Here is a 19710-nt window from a genome sequence, read left to right on the forward strand (position 1 = left end):
CCCAGCTAATTTTTGTATTTTCAGTAGAGACGGGGTTTCTCCATGTTGGTCAGGCTGGTCTCCAACTCCCGACCTCAGGTTATCTGCCTGCTTCGGCTCCCAAAGTGCTGGGATTACAGGCATGAGCTACTGCGCCCAGCCTGTGAGTGGTCATTATTTTTATACCAAATAAATATAGTAGCCTCCAGTAAATTCATTAGTTAAAAAGGGTTTTCGGCTGGGCATGGTGGTTCACGCCTGTAATCCCAGCACTTTGGGAGGCCTAGGTGGGTGGATTACGAGGTCGGGAGATCGAGACCATCCTGGCTAACACGGTGAAACCCCATCTCTACTAAAAATGCAAAAAATTAGCCAGGCATGGTGGCGGGCGCCTGTAGTCCCAGCTACTTGGGAGGCTGAGGGAGGAGAATGGCGTGAACCCGGGAGGTGGAGGTTGCAGTGAGCCGAGATTGTGCCACTTCACTCCAGCCTGGGTGACAGAAATTCTGTCTAAAAAAAAAAAGAGGGTTTTCAAGGCCAGGTAAGGAGGTGACTCATGCTTTCTAATCTCGGGAAGCCGAGGTGGAAGGATGGACTGAACCCAGAAGTTCGAGACTGGCCTGGGCAACATAGTAAGACCCCGTCTCTACAAAAAATTAAAAATTTGGCCAGGTGTGGTGGCACTACCTGTGGTCTCAGCTACTTGGAAGGCTGAGGCAGGAGGATCACTTGAGCCTGGGAGGTGGAAGCTGCAGTGAGCCGTGGTGGTAGCACTGCACTCCAGACTGGATGACACAGCAAGACCCTGTCTCAAAAAAATTTTTTTTCCAAACTCCCATTTTAACAGACTGTTTCTGCCGGGTGCAGTGGCTCACGCCTGTATTCACAACACTTTCGGAGGCCGAGGAGGGCGGATCACTTAAGGTCAGGGGTTTGAGACCAGCCTGGCCAACATGGTGAAAACCCGTCTCTACTAAAAATACAAAAATTAGCCTGGCATGGTGGCTGGCGCCTGTAGTCCCAGTTACTCAGGAGGCTGAGGCAGGAGGATCGCTTGAATCTGGGAGGCGGAGGTTGCAATGAGCTGAGATCGTGCCACTACACTCCAGCTTGGACGACAGAGCAAGACTCCATCTCAAGAATATCCCCCCAAAACAACAAAAAACCTCAGACTGCTTCCCTGAAATTCTTCTAAAGAAAATGCCTGACAGGAAATAACTTAAGGATATTGTGGGTTTTTATTGTTGCTACTTCGAGATGCAGTTGTATCTCTAGAGACACAGTGGGGTCAGATCAGAGATGGGGTTCATTCAGGGGCACCCCCAGAACTGGGAGAGTCCTCGGCTTCCACATACCTGTTGTGGTGCTCCGTGGCCATCAGGGGGCAACAATACATCACTGTTCCAGCCCAGGGAGCGGCCAGCCAGAGCTTGGACCTGGGGTGTCCCAGGAGCCACCTAGACCAGCTGGTTCCTTCCATACAAGAGACCTCCAGGTGGGATGGGGGAGAGACATCCCACATTCGAGTGGGAGAAAAACATGGAAAAGACACAGAGGCAACATCATATTTCTTTCCACTTGTGTAATTTAAGCTAAAGCCAAACAGCTAGAAAATATACTTTTTTTTTTTTGGAGACAGTCTTGCTCTGTTGCTCAGGCTGGAGTGCAGTGATAGGATCATAACTCACTGCAAGCTCCGCCTCCCGGGTTCACGCCATTCTCCTGCCTCAGCCACCCGAGTAGCTGGGACTACAGGCACCCGCCACCACGCCCGGCTAATTTTTGTATTTTTAGTAGAGACAGGGTTTCACCATGTTGGCCAGGCTGGTCTCAAACTCCTGAGCTCAAGTGATCCACCTGCCTTGGCCTCTCAAAGTGCTGGGATCACAGGCGTGAGCCACCTTACCCGGCCTTCTTGTTGTGGTTTTAATTTATATTTCTCTAGAGGCAAATGATGCAAAACATCGTTTCATGTGCTGATTTGCCATCCCTGTGTCCTCTTTGGTGAAATGTTTGTTCAAATCTTTTATTCTTTTTTTCTTTTAAAAGATTATTTGTTTAATGCTGGGTTTTAGGAGTTCTTTATGTATTCTAGAAACAAGTCCACTGCCAGATATGAGATTTACAAGTACTTCCTCTCCATCTCTGGTTTGTCTTCTTGTTTTCTCATTTTGTTTTGAGATGGAGTCTCACTTTGTTGCCCAGGCTGGAATGTAGTGGCACAATCTCGGCTCACTGCAACCTCCGCCAACACATCTGGCTAATTTTTGTATTTTTAGTAGAGATGGGGTTTTACCATGTTGGCCAGACTGGTCTTGAACTCCTGAGCTCAAGTGATCCACCTGCCTTGGCCTCCCAAAGTGCTGGGGTTACAGGCATGAGCCACCGCACCTGGCCTATCTTTTCATTCTCTTTATAGGTTCTTTGGTTCTTTTGCGGAACAAGACTTTAGTTTTTTTATTTTTTATTTTTGAGATGGAGTCTCCCTCTGTTGCCCAGGCTGGAGTGCAATGGTATGATCTCAGCTCACTGCAACCTCCATCTCCCAGGTTCAAGCAATTCTCATGCCTCAGCCTCCCGAGTAGCTGGGATTACAGGCATGTGCCATCATGCCCAGCTAATTTTTGTATTTTTAGTAGAGACAGAGTTTCACTATGTTGGCCAGGCTGGTCTCAAACTCCTGACCTCAAGTGATCCGCCCTCCTTGGCCTCCCAAAGTGCTGGGATTACAGGTGTGAGCCACCGCACCTGGCCTTATGCAAGTTTCAAAAGCCTCCATAAACACCGTTTATTGTATATGGTTTAACAACACAGAGTAAGAGGATGAAATTAGATTGCAAATTACACTCCTTAAGATCAGAGCAATAATAAATTGTGGAGATACATGTGATGAAAAGAAATGGAACCTTAATTGCTCCTGTAATTTTATTTCTTATTTTTATTACTAATTTTTGCTCTAAAATCTGTCACTGTAGCTATTTCTTATTTTTATTAACAAACGTTTAGACATCCTTTTAGGTAGTACGTACATTATTCTTGTAGCATTCTGTAAACGGGAAATATTGCAAACATTTAAAAAAGTCTGGGATCCCATGACTCAGCTCACTGCAACCTTTGCATCCCTGGGCTTTGAACCCTGGTTCTCTGAACCCTAGTCACTTCTTTTTTTTTTGAGACGGTCTCGCTCTGTCGCCCAGGCTGGAGTGCAGTGGCGCGATCTTGGCTCATTGCAACCTCTGCCTCCTGAGTTCAAACGATTCTCCTGCCTCAGCCTCCCGAGTAGCTGGGACTATAGGCGTGCACCACCACGCCCGGCTAATTTTTGTGTTTTTAGTAGAGATAGGGTTTCATCATGTTGGCCAGGATGGTCTCGATCTCCTGACCCCGTGATCCTCCCCCACCCCCCCGACCTCCCAAAGTTCTGGGATTACAGACATGCGCCTGGCTAATTTTTTTGGTTTTTGTATTTTTAGTAGAGATGGGGTTTCACCGTGTTAGCCAGGATGGTCTCAATCTCCTGACCTCGTGATCCGCCCGTCTCGGCCTCCCACAGTGCTGGGATTACAGGCATGAACCACCGCGCCTGGCCAACCCTGGTAACTTTTAACAAGGAAGGGATCAAAGATGCAGAGGTTTGATATTTAAGGTTTCAGGATAAAATAATAAGTCTTACGCAATGACCCCAGTCAGGTACATGTACAAGGACAGGAGAATCAATGTCATTCTCCATATAAGACCCAGAGTGTTCTGGACGTTATTCCCATGGGAACAGCTCTCGAGGAAGATCTGCCATCTTCTCTTGGAACAATTTATCAAAGGCTTCAGCTTGGGCCACTGTGAGGTGATTTTTCCAGTCCCCAGATACACCTGGAAACATGAAGCAGAAACTCAGGTCAGACCACACATCTCCTTGGCCTGTCTCCACCAGGCACCTGACATGGACATCGTAGCTAACATAGCAGAATGGCCGATGGTTCGTGGTGGGCCTTTATCCTGCCTGGTCACATAGTTATTCACCTAGCTGGAAACAATTTCCTATCTTCTCCTTTCTCCCATCCATCCTGTGTACAATTCCTCAGCAATAACACCAGTATATCATCTGATATGTCCAGAATTGAGTCACGTCTCACCACCTCTGTTTCTACCACGTTGACTCAAGCCAACATCATTTTTCACCTGGATTATTAGAGTACACTTGTAACTGGTCTCTGCTTTTTTTTCTTTTTTTTTTTGTGGAGACGGAGTCTTGCTCTATCCCCCAGGCTGGAGTGCAGTAGCGTGATCTTGGCTCACTGCAACCTCCGCCTCCCGAGTTCAAGTGGTTCTCATGCCTCAGCCTCCCGAATAGCTGGGATTACAGGCGCCTGCCACCACGCCTGGCTAATTTTTGTATTTTTAGTAGAGATGGGGTTTTGCCATGTTGGCCAGGCTGGTCTCAAACTTCTGACCTCAGGTGATCCGCCCGCCTTGGCCTCCCAAAGTGCTGGGATTACAGGCGTGAGCCACCACACCTGGCCTGGCCTCTGCTTTCATAAGTTCTCTTTCATAAGTTAGGCTCAGCATGGCAGCCCTCATGATCCCAGATCATGCCACTTCTCTGCTCAGATTTTCCGAGGACTCCCGGTTTCACTCAAGTACAAGTGCTGGAGGCACTTACAGGGCTCCAGGTGATCCAGCCCCTTTGGCTTCTCTGAGCTCATCCCCTAAAACTACCCTCTCCGTCACTCTACTCACACGGGGACTTCTGATTCTGCCTCAAACGTGGCAGGCATCCCCACTCCTCAGACTATTGGCGTCCCACGCTCCTTCTCCTTGGAGTGCTGCTCTCTCAGATTGGCCCATGACTTGCCTATTTGCCTCTTTCAAGTCTTTGTTCCAATTCAAGTTTCTCAGCGAGGTTCTCTCTCACCACCCAATGTAGAGGTCACTCCCCATCCTTGCTGTATTTCGCCTCATAACACATATCATGTAGGACAGGTTCTGTGTATTTTCTTTCTGTGGTGTATGTATATGGTATGTATCCCTAATATAGATAAGTTATACAAAGTCTCAGCATTTATCTTTTTTTTTTTTTTTTGAGATGGAGTCTTGCTCTGTCTCCCAGGCAGGAGTACAGTGTTGTAATCTCGGCTCACTGCAACCTCTGCCTCCTGGGTTCAAGCGATTCTCATGTCTCAGCCCCACCCCAAGTAGCTGGGACTACAGGTGGGTGCCACCACACATGGCTAATTTTTGCATTTTTAGTAGAAACAGAGTTTCACCATGTTGCCCAGGCTGGTCTCGAACTCCTGAGCTCAAGTGATCCACTTGCCTTGGTCTCTCAAAGTGCTGGGATTACAGGCGTGAGCCACCGTACCCGGCCAACGTTTACTTTTACGATTGCCCAAGACTCTGGGTCTTTTGAAGGATTTAATTCTTTTCTTCCACGGAGGACTGTCCCAGATGTATTAGAACTGTAGGATTTTGGAAAAATGGATTTTTGTTTTGAGCCGGAGTTTCACTCTTGTTGCCCAGGCTGGAGTGCAAATGGCAGGATCTTGGCTCACTGCAACCTCCTCCTCCCAGGTTCAAGTGATTCTCCTGCCTCAGCCTCCCGAGTAGCTGGGATTACAGGTGCCCACCATCACACTCGGCTAATTTTTTGTATTTTTAGTAGAGACGGGCTTTCTCCGTGTTAGCCAGGCTGGTCTCGAACTCCTGACCTCAGGTGATCCACCCGCCTTGGCCTCCCAAAGTGCTGGGATTACAAGCGTGAGCCACCACGCCTGGCCCTGGAAAAATGGATTCTTTCACCCCATGCAACAGACATTTCCATTCATCTTGGCACCTTACAGCATGTGATAGCAAAGTCTCTCTTCTCTCCCTTTTCCAGGTGAGGCATTCCTTCACACATTTCTTCATCCAGGACAGATCTCTTTTTTTTTTTTTTTTTTTTTGAGACGGAGTCTTGCTCTGTCGCCCAGGCTGGAGTGCAGTGGCACGATCTTGGCTCACTGCAAGCTCCGCCTCCTGGGTTCACACCATTCTCCTGCCTCAGCCTCCCGAGTAGCTGGGACCACAGGCGCCCGCCACCACGCCCGGCTAATTTTTTGTATTTTTAGTGGAGACGGGGTTTCACCATGTTAGCCAGGATGGTCTCGATCTCCTGACCTTGTGATCCGCCCACCTCGGCTTCCCAAAGTGCTGGGATTACAGGCATGAGCCACCGCACCCGGCCCATCCAGGACAGATCTCTATGCTAACTCACCAGTGGGGCAGCTGCACTGTGGCCATCCCCAACCCCGTCCTTGTCCTCGTTTCTCAGGTGAATCACAGCTTGTAGGTCTAGCAAGGGTTGCTAGTTAACCTGCTCACTGTCTGTAGAATGGATAATGCTCATGTCACATTCTGAGGAAAGAGAATCTGAATGACCTCACGTAAGTCAAATAACCTTCCCAGGCGGAACCAATTTTCCCCACGCACCTACAGCCCACATCAGTACCACAAGAAGAGGCTCCCTGCTGAGGCCACGGGAGAAGTGTTCTGGGCGATGAGCAATTAAAGCTGATAAATTGGCCAGGCGCTGTGGCTCATGCCTGTAATCCCAGCACTTTGGGAGGCCGAGGTGGGCGGATCACAAGGTCAGGAGATCGAGACCAGCCTAGCTAAGATGGTGAAACCACATCTTTACTAAAGATACAAAAATTAGCTGGGTGTGGTGGCGTGTGCCTGTAATTTCCAGCTACTCGGGAGGCTGAGGCAGAAGAATCACTTGAATCCTGGAGGCGGACGTTGCAGTGAGCTGAGATCGCACCACTGCACTCCAGCCTGGGTGATAGAGCGAGACTTCATCTCGGAAAAAAAAAAAAAAAAAAAAAGAGCACTCTTTCATCTCAACTGTTAGCGCCCAATTGTGACCATAGGCATGCATGCCGTGTATTCTGGTATATTTGGAAACCAAAGGATTTTCTTTTACCTTTTCTCAGAAGTTGTGCTTTGTCCACCACATAATCAACACTCAGGAGGGAATAATTGGACATCTTGTTTTCTTTCATGCTCTGAAAGGAGCTGTTCTTGAGAATTAAGTTCAGTTCTTCGGGTTCTAACGTCTTTCCCAGGAATTGACAGATCTTCTCTACAGTTCTTCCTGTGTCCTAAAAAAGAAAAATCAAGAGAGAGGATATGAAAGAGAAAGACAAGGCTGGGCGTGGTGGCTCACGCCTGTAATCCCAGCACTCTGGGAGGCTGAGGCGGTTGGATCACTTGAGATCAGGAGTTTGAGACTAGCCTGGCCAACATGGTGAAACCCCATCTCTACTAAAAATACAAAAATTGGCAGGGTGTGGTGGTGGGCGCCGGTAATCCCGGCTACTCGGGAGGTTGGGGGAGGAGAGTTGCTTGAACCCAGGAGGTGGAGGGTGCAGTGAGCTGAGATCACGCCACTGCACTCCAGCCTGGTGACAGAGTGAGACCTTGTCAAAAAAAAAAAAAAAAAGACAATAGAAAAAAGTAAGATGAGAAGGAGGGAACCGCAGAATGAGGAGGAGGAGGAAGAAGAGAGGAACAACATGCAGATGTGAGAAGGGATTGAGTTGAATGCAATTAGGAGAAAGAAAGAAAAAAGGTAAAGAAGAGAGGGCATGAAGTATGTAAAAGATGCAAGGATGGGTTGGGCGCCGTGGCTCCTGCCTGTAATTCCAGCACTTTGGGAGGCTGAGGCAGGCGGATCACTTGAGTCCGGGAGTTTTAGACCAGCCTGGGCGATATAGTGAGACCCTGTCTCTACAAAAAATACAAAAATTAGCCAGGCATGGTGGCGCAAAGCTGTGGTACCAGCTACTTGGGAGGCTGAGGTGGGAGGATCACCTGAACCCAGGAAGTTGAGGCTGCAGTGAGCTGTGATTGCACCACTGTACTCCAGCCTGGGCGTTGGAGTGAGACCGTGTCTCAAAAACAAAACAAAGCAAAACAAAACAAAACCAACCAGAAAACCACAAAAGATGCAAGGATCATCGTGGATTTTCCCGTATGGTAGAGTTTAGGACAACTTAACAGTAAAACACAGAGCCTCGGGTTTCCTAACAGACGTTTAGAGAGGCTTCTAGACAGTAATTAGGGTTAGCAAGGAGAGGTTCAGGGAGAATCTGATGGAGATTGAAGGTTTGATTTCAAATCCTGGCTGTACTGTCAGATAGTACTGTTTCCCATAACCAGCTTTTGAATAACACACAGAGTTTTACAATATCTTCTTATATTTCATCTCAATAATTAGGACTAGGTACATGATCCTGGGAGATTAATAGATTTTTATTTTCAAAATTTTATTTATGTATTTATTTAGAGACAAGATCTCACTCTGTCGCCCAGGCTGGAGTGCAGTGGCGTGATCTCAGCTCACTGCAACCTCCGCCTCCCAGGCTCAAGCAATTCTCCTGTCTCAACCTCCCGAGTAGCTGGGGTTACAGGCGTGCGCCACCACTCCCGGCTAATTTACGTATTTTTAGTAGAGAGGGAGTATCACCATGTTGGCCAAGCTGGGCTCCAACTCCTGAGCTCAGGTGATCTGCCCGCCTCAGCCTCCCAAAGTGCTGGGATTATGGATGTGAACCACCGCACCTGGCCAACAAAATGGATTATTGTAACCAGAAGGACTTTGCTTTGAATCATAGGCCTTACTCTTAGATCTATAATGCTTTAATTTTTTTCTCTATTTCATAGACCTTGGTTATCTAATAAGAAGATGTACAACTATGGAAATAACTAAAATAAGTTCATTGTGTGATCCGAAAGGAAGATCCCAGGAAGGTATGGGATCGTGTATCTGAGGTAGCCAACCAAACTTGTTACAAAGAGCTTCTTAACAGAAGTGAAATTCATTCCAGCTTGGTCAACGTGGTGAAACCCCATCTGTACCAAAGATACAAAAATTAGCCGGGTGTTGTGGTGCATGCCTGTAATCCCAGCTACTTGGGAGGCTGAGACACGAGAATCACTTGAACCGGAGAGGTGGAGATTGCAATGAACTGAGATTGTGCCACTGCACTCCAGCCTGGGTGACAGAGCAAGACTCTGTCTAAAAAAAAAAAAAAAAAAAGATGGCCAGGCGCGGTGGCTCATGCCTGTAATCCTAGCACTTTGGGAGGCCTGTGGGCGGATTGCCTGAGCTCAGGAGTTCGAGACCAGCCTGGGCAACATGGTGAAACCCTGTCTCTACTAAAAATACAAAAAAAATTAGCTGGGCATGGCGGCGTGCATCTGTAGTCCCAGCTACTCAGGAGGCTGAGGCAGAAGAATCGCTTGAACCCGAGAGGCGGAGGTTGCAGTGAGCCGAGATCATGCCACTGCACTCCAGCCTGGGCGACAGAGCAAGACTCCACCTCATAAAAAAAAAAAAAAGAAATTCATGCCCAGACCATAGGCCATAGAGGATTGGAGAGGATGAGCCAGATGAAGGTGTTGGGACGTGATGTTTCCCAGGTGGTACAAAATCCAGTGTTGGTGTTATTTTCTCTTTTATGTGAGATATCACTAATAGGTCAAGTTCTTGTTTTTTTTTTGAGATGGAGTCTTGCTCTGTCGCCCAGGCTGGAGTGCAACGGCATGATCTCGGCTCACTGCAACCTCCGCCTCCTGGGTTCAAGCGATTCTCCTGAGTAGCTGGGTCCTGAGTAGCTGGGACTACAGGTGCACAACACCACGCCTGGCTAATTTTTTATATTTTTGGTAGAGATGGGATTTCGCCATGTTGCCCAGGCTGGTATCGAACTCCTGACCTCAAGTGATCCCCCTACTTTGGCCTCCCAAAGTGCTGGGATTACAGGCGTGAGACACCGTGTCCAGCCTTCTTTTTCTTTTTTTTTTTTTTTTTGAGACAGGGTCTCATTCTGTCGCCCAGCCTAGAGTGCAGTGGTGTGATCTCGGCTCACTGAAACCTCTTCCTCCTGGGTTCAAGTGATTCTCCTACCTCAGCCTCCCAAGTAGCTGGGACTACAGGTGCCTGCCACCATGCCCGGCTAATTTTTTGTATTTTTAGTAGAGACGGGGTCTTGCTATGTTGGCCAGGCTGGTCTCGAACTCCTGGACTCAAGCAATCCACCTGCCTTCACCTCCCCAGTGCTGGGATTATAGGCGTGAGCCACTGAGCTTGGCCTCAAGTTGTTCTTTCAATACTCACTGGTTCTGAGTATCATCTGACAGCTTTTCCTCCCCGTCACTATTCACTCCAGTACTTGGATCTCAGAATAGTGAGATAAATTGATTACATGCCTTCATTTCTGTTCATACCAGCCAAGCTGAGATGTCAGACACTCGGAACCATCTCAGGAACTAAATCACTTCTACCCATTCCCATCCTCTCTTCCAGCGCCCTCTCAACGCTTGGTTATCAGCAGCACCATAGGTCTCACCCAGAGAAATTTTTACATACACCAGTGCTAGCAGGAGACATCACACTCTGCCTCAATGCATGGAATATGCTCCTTATTTTTATTTTTAGAGCCGGAGTCTTGCTCTGCTGCCCCAGGCTGGAGTGCAGTGGTGTGATCATAGCTCACTGCAGCCTTGAATTCATGGGCTGAAGTAATTCCCCTGGCCTCGGCTTCCCGAGTAGCTGGAATTAGAGGTGTGCACCCCCCACATCTGGCTAATTTTGTTTTTCCTTTGTAGACTGGAGTCTTGCTGTTTCGTAGACTGGAGTCTTGCTGGTTTCAAACTCCTGGCCTCAAGTGATTCTCCCACCTCGGCCTCCCAAAGTGCTGGGATTACAGGCGCGAGCCAACGTGCCTGGCTTAGATGTTTTAAGATAAAATAAGGAGCGTGAAGCTTGGGCAAGGGTCAACCAGAAACAGGGCAATGAAGACCAGGGAGTTAATCCCGCTCTTTGTGACTCTTCACCAGGCTCCACTTTAACTGAGAGGGTGGAATGAAGACACAGCGGGATGGAGGGAATTTAAGGAAAGTAAGGATGGTGGTGAGAGGGTGTGCACTGACTCTAAAAATGATGCGATTACCTGTTTCAGCTCCTCATAACTCAGTAACAGGAAGTTTTTCTCCTCTCTCATGGGCATCCAGCCATGAATGTGGTCAAACCATGACCCATATAGCACTGCATGGGGTGGCAGAAAAAGTGATAGGTTACAAATTTTATGAGAGCAGGCATCCAGTCTATTATGTTCATCCCCCCACCGGCTTGTTAACGTATGATTGACAAATAAAACTTGAATGAAACTTGGTCGAAGGGGACCTACAAATGGTATATATTTACAGTATATAACAGATGTTTTGATATATGCATACACTATGGAATGACAGTGTATTAGTCAGTTTTCACACTGCTATGAAGAACTGCCCAAGACTGGGTAATTCACAAAGGAAAGTGGTCTAATTGACTCACAGTTCAGTGTGGCTGGGGGAGCCTCAGGAAACTCACAATCGTGGAGGAAGGGGAAGCAAGGCAACTTCCTCACAAGGCGGCAGGAGGGAGGAGTGAGTGCCAGCAGGGGAAATGCCAGACACTTATAATACCATCAGATCTCAAATGTGGCATGGAATACAATGCAGCCATGAAAAAGGATGAGTTCATATCCTTTGTAGGGACATGGATGAAGCGGGAAACCATCATTCTGAGCAAACTATCACAAGGACCGAAAACCAAACACCACCTATTCTCACTCATAGGTGGGAATTGAACAATGAGAACACTTGGACACAGGGCGGGGAACATCACACACCGGGGCCTGTCATGGGGCGGGGGGAGGGGGAGGGATAGCATTAGGAGATATACCTAATGTAAATGACGAGTTAATGGGTGCAGCACACCAACATAGCACATGTATACATATGTAACAAACCTGCATGTTGTGCACATGTACCCTAGAACTTAAAGTATAATAATAAAAAAAATTAAAAAAAAAACCTAGGCCAGGTGCGGTGGCTCACACCTGTAATCCCAGCACTTTGGGAGGCCGAGGCGGGCGGATCACGAGGTCAGGAGATCGAGACCATCCTGGCTAACACAGTGAAACCCTGTCTCTACTAAAAACACAAAAAAATTAGCCGGGTGTGATGGCGGGCGCCTGTAGTCCCAGCTACTCGGGAGGCTGAGGCAGGAGAATGGTGTGAACCTGGGAGGTGGAGCTTTTAGTGAGCTGAGATCGCGCCACTGCACTCCAGACTAGGTGACAGAGCAAGACTCTGTCTCAAAAAAAAAAAAAAAAAAAAAAACCTGAAGCTGTAATAAATAAATAAATAAAACCATCAGATCTCGTGAAAACTCACTCACTGTCATGAGAACAGCATGGGGGAAACCACTACTATGATCCAATCACTTCCCACCAGGTCCCTCCTACAACACGTGGGGATTATGGGGATTACAATTCGAGATGAGATTTGGGTGGGGACACAAAGCCTAACCATATCAGACAGAATCAAGCTAATTAACATATTCATTTCCTCATATACTTATCATTTTTTGTCGGGGCGGTGAGAACATTTAAGATGGTCTCTCTTAGCAATTGTCAAGTATGGAATACATTATTATTATTATTATTATTGACACAGAGTCTCACTCTGTCACCCAGGCTGTAGTGCCATGGAGCGATCTCGGCTCACTGCAACCTCTGCCTCCTAGATTCAAGCGATTCTCCTGCCTTAGCCTTCCAAGTAGCTGAGACTACAGGCACATGCCACCACACTCGGCTAATTTTTTGTATTTTTAGTAGAGATAGGGCTTTGCCATGTTGGCCAGGCTGGTCTTGAACTCCTGACCTCAGGTGATCCGCCTGCCTCAGCCTCCCAAAGTGCTGAGACCAGAATGAAGATATTAATCAAGATGGTAGGACTTAATTAATAATTAGAGATAGGAAAGTGGTGAGGGGCCTAGGGGAGTGGGATGGGAAAAGAGAATGCTTATGAAGTATTAGACTCATGCTAGTCTTTGCGTGAGGGGTGGAGTAAGATAAACCCCACGCAGTTAAGAAAGGTGTTCAAATGTTTTTATTTGAGATGGAGTTTTGATTTTGTTGCCCAGGCTGGGGTGCAGTGGCGTGATCTTGGCTCACTGCCACCTCTACCTCCCGGGTTCAAGCAATTCTTGTGCCTCAGCCTCCTGAGTAGCTGGGATTACAGGCACCCACCACCACAGCCAGCTAATTTTTTTGTATTTTTAGTAGAGACAGTTTCATTATGTTGGCCAGGCTGGTCTCGAACTCCTGACCCCAGATGATCCACCTGCCTTGGCCTCCCAAAGTGTTGGGATTACAGGTGTGAGCCACCATGGCCGGCTAATTTTTTGTATTTTTAGTAGAGACGGGGTTTCATTATGTTGGCCAGGTTGGTCTCGAACTCCTGACCTCAGGTGATCCACCCGCCTCGGCCTCCCATAGTGTTGGGATTACATGTGTGAGCCACCGCGCCCAGCCAGAAAGGTGTTCAAATTTGAGTGTACTGAATTAGGGGCATTGGTGGCTCTCTCTAATGGAGGTATCTGTAGCTGGTGTATTGCAGAGAGACACATCACAGCTGAGATAGAGGCTCATAGAGTTTTGAGATCAATTGCAAAATGGAAAGTACTGAAAAAGCCCAGAAATTCTGCATAACTAAATATATAGCGATCCTAGAGTCATGCAAACAGTTCTGAGACAGATAGAAACAGAATATTAAGAGGGTTTTGGAAAGAGGCATCAGAAAAAAATGGCGGAAGGTCAGGATTGTGTTGTCCCGGAAGCCAGTGAAAAGCTAACTTCCAGAAATCTACGCATTAGGAGACCAGAGGAGAATATAAGTTTCCTGTGCTAGTATTGGAGGCTCTAGAGACTTAGAAAATAGCTAGGATGGTTTATCATGGGGCAAGCTGAGGGGCCGGCTAGAGTTCTGCTGCTATGCGGGAGAGTAAGCGAACTTAGCAGGTTTGGCCTCCAGGGGTGGTGGAGCCTTTCAACCCATGGGTTGGTGAGATGTAGAGATGTGAGGCTGGGTGTCAAAAGAGGTCGGCTAGAAGACTCCAAGCACCCCCATATTTTGCAAAACACTCACCAGTTCCTTGACAAAACCATTCAAAATATTCTTCCCATGACTTTGGTTTCTTAGTAAACTTCATGTTTTTCCAGAAAAAATAACCAGACACCAAAACATCTCTGGGATTTCTCATGAGATAAATCACCTTAAATGGAAAAATGGGAGAATGAAAAATCAATACAGTCAATCCTCACTCTTTTTGATCTTCACAAAAATGGAGAAAAAGCCAATTCCTGGATAATGCCTAATAATATCAATGGATTCTTTTAACAAATTACTTACTGCACTCACTAATCAAATTTGACATGCCTATGAAGTAGTCACTGCACTAGGAATATATCAACGGAAGAAGGAAGCATCGTTCCTTCCCTCTGGGATATTACAGTCTGCTCACAATGGGAAGAACATGGAAGGTTTCCAAAGGTGAGTGATGTATATTTGTGTACTATGGTTTAAAGATCATTAACAGGAGAATGAATTCATAAATTAAGCTACATTCATAGATATATAGCAATATTATCCATATACAACACCCAAGATCATGGATACATTTCAGAGACATTACTTTGTCCTTTGGGCCAGGCATGGTGGCTCATGCCTGTAATCCCAGCACTTTGGGAGGCTGAATCACTCCAGGTCAGGAGTTCGAGACCAGCCTGGCCAACATAGTGAAACCCTGTGTCTACTAAAAATACAAAAATTAGCCAGGCATGGTGGCTCACACCTCTAGTCCTAGCTACTCAGGAGGCTGGAGCAGGAGAATCACTTGAACCTGGGGAGGCGGAGGTTGCAGTGAGCCAAGATCGCACCAATGCACTCCAGCCTGGGTGACAGAATGAGACTGTGTCTCAAAATAATAATAATAATAATAATAATTCACACACCTATAAACACCTTCCAGGAAAGTACAATTCTAGAAGCAGTCTGAGCCATGCAAGGTCCTGGATATGCCTTGTCCCTCTTGTGATCACCCCTCCGCCCCATGGGAGATGCATGTGGCTGCCGATATCAACACATATTTACACACAGTAAGACGAAGTGTGTACAGAGCCCAGTCCTGGCCCCGGGGCAGTCACCCTGGATACAGGCATTGATTGATGAACATGCTGCTTCCCATGGGAACACCTCTGTGTCTTTTCTGTGGCAGGAGGCATTTGTTGAATTCAGATTGGCTAATTATTTTTTAGGGCAACCAAAGACGGTTATCTAGTATATAATATGGCTATACATTCTGATTGCACTTAGAACCTAGTTTTCTAAGATTCTGGGTTAGTGTTTCACCCTATCCCTGGTTTAAATCTGGCTGGGGTAATCTGTGGAATGGTCTATATCCTTGAACTCAAGGACAGTTCTGGGAGCAGCCACATAGGTGTCACCTAATACGGAATCTCAGGTCTCAACAACACAGACCTGTTGAAGGAGAATGCATTTCAGCAAGATCTCCAGATGACTTATAGGCATATCAGTGTTTGAAAGGCACTGATCAAACACGTCTTAACCATTATGCACTGACCTTGGCCTTGGAACTGAAGAAAGACTTGGGGAATAACTGGATGGGGAGGTGGGAGGAGAATAAACGTGGACCCTCCGTTTCACTGAGTGCTGTATACCCAATCTCACTCTCTACCCAGGGTGATCGCTCCCAGATGGGCACAGATTGGATCCACTTGGGATCCCCCTTGGAGTGCATCAGGCAGAGAATCTCAGCCAACCAGTTTGTTCCTGGAAAAAGAAGGAAAAAAATATATAAAATGTACCATCTCAGCCGGACATGGTGGCTCACGCCTGTAATCCCAGCACTTTGGGAGGCTGAGGCAAGTGATCATGAGGTCAGGGGTTCAAGAATAGCCTGGCCAAGATGGTGAAACCCCGTCTCTACTAAAAATACAAAAATTAGCCAGGTATGGTGGCGGGCGCCTAAAATCCCAGCTACTTGGGAGGCTGAGGCAGAGAATTGCTTGAACCTGGGAGGCGGAGGTTGCGGTGAGCCGAGATCGTGCCATGGCACTCCAGCCTGGGCAACAGAGTGAGACTCAGTCTCAAAACAAAAACAAAAACAAAAAAAAGTACCATCTCAACCTTAATTTTTTTATTATTTATTTATTTATTTATTTATTTTGAGACAGAGTCTTGCTCTGTCACCCAGGCTGGAGTGCAATGGCACGATTTCAGTTCACTGCAAGCTGTGCATCCCGGGTTCATGCCATTCTCCTGCCTCAGCCTCCCAAGTAGCTGGGACTACAGGCGCCCACCACCACGTCCGGCTAATTTTTTTTTTAAATATATTTTTAGTAGAGATGGGGTTTCACCATGTTAGCCAGGATGGTCTCGATCTCCTGACCTCATGATCTGCCTGCCTCGGCCTCCCAAAGTGCTCGGATTACAGGCGTGAGCCACCGCGCCCGGCCTTTTTTTTTTTTTTTTTTTTTTTTTAGTGATGAGGTCTCCCTCTGTAGCCCAGGCTAGAGTGCAGTGGTGCAATTATAGCCCACTGCAGCCTTGAACTCAGGCTCAAGTGATCCTTGTACTTCGGCCTCCTGCTTCAGCCTCGCAAGTATCTGAGACCTCAGGCATGTGCCATCGCACTGGGCTAATTTTTTGAAAAAATTTTATTGTAGAGATCGGGCCTTGCTATGTTGCCCAGGCTGGTCTTGAACACTTGACCTCAAGCAATCTGCCTATCTTGCCCTCCCAAAGCACTGGGATTGTAGGCGTGAGCCACTGCAGCCAGCTCTCAACCACTTTTTTTTTTTTTTTTTTTTTTTGAGACAGAGTCTTGCTCTGTCACCCAGGCTGGAGTGCAGTGGCATGATCTTGGCTCACTGCCACCTCCATCTCCTGGGTTCAAGTGATTCTCTTGGTCAGCCTCCCGAGTAGCTGGAACTACAGACATGCGCCACAGCGCCTGGCTAATTTTTGTATTTTTAGTAGAGACGGGGTTTTGCCATGTTGGCCAGGCTGGTCTCGAAGTCCTGACCTCAGGCAGTCCACCTGCCTTGACCTCCCAAAGTGCTGGGATTACAGGTATGAGCCACCATGCCCAGCCTGTCAACCACTTTTAAGCCTACGGTTTCGTAGTGTTACGTGTTAAGTATATTCCTAGTGCTGCTCAACCAATCTCCAGAGGATTTTTGTGTTGCAAAACCGAAACTCTATGCAGAGCCAGCACCAACTCCCCATTTACCCTTCTCTTCAGCCCCTGGCAGCCACCACTGTACTTTCTGTTTCTATGGACTTGATGACTCCAGGTACCTTATGTAAGTGGAATCACACAGTATTTGTATTTTTGTGACTGGCTTATTTCATTTAGCATAATGTCCTTGATGTTTATCTCTGTTGTATCATGCATCAGAGTTTTCTTCCTTCTCAAGGATGAATAACATTCCATTATAGCTATATACCACATTTTGTTTATTCACTCACCTGTCAGTGGATATCTGGGTTGCTTCCATCTTTTGGCTATTTGCTGAAATCCCTCTTATTATGTTCCCATTGCTCTTGGCCTTTCAGGGCCATGCCACTTCCAATGTCTTCAGCCTCAACCCTCACCGCATCCGCAGTGCTCTTACCACCCTCCACCCACAGCCCCACTCCCAGAGACATATGATCCTCATCTTTCAGCCCCTTGAGATTGCCTGGCTCTTCTGTGGTTCCTGGCCATTGCCCTGATGATTCTCCTATCTGAAAATAGCCCTCCCCCCAAGTAATTTCATACTCATTCTTTGCATGTCCATGTAAATGCTATTTCTTCTTTCAGGACATCATTGGTCATCCTCAGCCATCCTCCCTCCCACTGCCACCAAACAAACACCTGAATTTGCCTTGGGATTCACTCCTGTGGATTCTCCTAATACCTCAGATTACCCCTCTGAACACTCATCCTACTGTGTAATTTCCTAACTAAATCCATTTCTCTGATTGTCAATGGTATTAGGCATTCCTCTCTTCCCCTTAAAGCATTGTACACTGTCTGACATAAAGGAAGAACTCCAATCATGCACTGAATGGACAGGAACACAACCACAGCCTTTCTCAGTTCACGATTCTGCCTCCTTACCTGATTTGGGGTAAGTCAATATTATTACATCTTCATCCCTTATCACGAACTCATCACGTACTTTTCTTAAGGTTTCGGATCTGAAACCCATAGTAGGGAAAGCTATGCCTTCAAACCATAAGAAATCGTCCGACATGATGATGACCTCTTCCTGCGTGGTGTGAGGGTTTCAACTGTAGCCACCGCTGGAGGCTGTGGCAGCTACAGGCAGATCAGCTTTTACAGCAAGGATAAAACGATCTTTAACCTTGTCCCAGCATGTCACATGTTTGTTGTAAGGTTTACTTGCTGATAAAGAGAGGTATAATGTGACCCATACTCAAAAGACTGAAGATGTTGAGCAATCATGAACTTATCTAGAGACCATTTTAGGGGTCATCTGAGCTTGCGTTCATGAGAGTGAACTGCAAGATTGAATAACAAACACGAGGACAATTTTTTTTTTGATAATATGGGTGAATTTATTTCTTAAGGTTTGAGTGCAAACTTAAAAACAAGAACAAAGCTTTTCATCAAGAATAAACACAAAATCTAAATAATCCTGCAATCGTGCATTTTAACAGAAAGTACAAATATGAATACATTATAATTTGTAACTGCATTTAAAAATTAAAATATTTCTCTCCAAATCCAAAAGACCACACAGTCTTTATCTGTTCTCATGTTGTTACCTTAGAAACATTTGTCATATGCTCTCAGGAAAATATAGGCAAGAATTACTAATCAGTTATTCATGATCAAAGAAACATTATTCTCCCTGAGACTTTTTGAATCATTTATCTGTATTTCTGAAGTATCACACAATTATACGTCCACTCTAGGGAAAAAAAGAGTAAGTACAAATATTAGCAGTGTATATATTGTAGTAAATTTTTAAAGTACAACTTTAGTTGATGGCTGACGTGTATGTAATAATTGTGAACAATTTAAACGGTATAAAAATGTGAGATGAAAATCTTTAGACTCAAATACTTGAAAAGTCACTATGAATATGGAAAGATTTGTTTACATAAACATGTATGTTTTTAGACGGAAAATCAAGAGGTAGTGGCATCTCCCTGTTTCCTTAATAATATTTGGATTTTCACAAAGAATTGGCAGCACCCAACCTTAAGTGTTAATTATGTGTTTTGTTTTGTTTTTTTTTTTTTTTGAGACGGAGTCTCACTCTGTCGTCCAGGCTGGAGTGTAGTGGCGCGATCTCGGCTCGCTGCAAGCTCCGCCTCCCGGGCTCACGCCATTCTCCTGCCTCAGCCTCCAGAGTAGCTGGGACTACAGGCGCCCGCCACCACGCCCAGCTAATTTTTTGTATTTTTAGTAGAGACGGGGTTTCACCGTGTTAGCCAGGATGGTCTCAATCTCCTGACCTCGTGATCCGCCACGCCCAGCCTAATTATGTGTTTCTAAAGGACCTATACAACAGATCAGTTGGCAGTGTTCTAGCTTTAGGGAGATGGGGGTGGAATGGGGGTGCAAATATCTGAGATAAGATAATGCATGCACTCACACATTTAAAATCACCATTCTAAATGGGAAAAAAAATCACATATTGGGAAAGTCCAAGAAACTCATTCTTAAGGGATAAACAGCAGGGCAGGAGCAAAAGCTGAATAGAAGTCTACTTGATAATAATGTTTTTTCACTCTTCAAAGGCAAGTTGGGAAGAATGAGAATACTCACAT

General features: G+C 46.3%; 1 protein-coding gene across 1 annotated transcript; it reads right to left on the bottom strand.

Moving 5' to 3' along the window:
- Nucleotides 1–2899: 2899 nt before the first annotated feature.
- On the bottom strand, nt 2900–18307 carry SULT2A1 (sulfotransferase family 2A member 1). The gene is made up of 6 exons (XM_019014383.3): nt 18029–18307; nt 15485–15693; nt 13990–14116; nt 10968–11062; nt 6935–7112; nt 2900–3846 (listed from the first exon to the last, which is right to left on the bottom strand). Exons 1-6 carry the CDS (start codon nt 18162–18164, stop codon nt 3734–3736), a joined length of 858 nt encoding a protein of 285 aa, XP_018869928.1. The 5' UTR covers nt 18165–18307; the 3' UTR covers nt 2900–3733.
- Between the last annotated feature and the right edge of the window lie 1403 nt (nt 18308–19710).

Source organism: Gorilla gorilla, chromosome 20 (genome assembly GCF_029281585.2).
Source record: "Gorilla gorilla gorilla isolate KB3781 chromosome 20, NHGRI_mGorGor1-v2.1_pri, whole genome shotgun sequence".
NCBI lineage: Eukaryota > Metazoa > Chordata > Mammalia > Primates > Hominidae > Gorilla > Gorilla gorilla.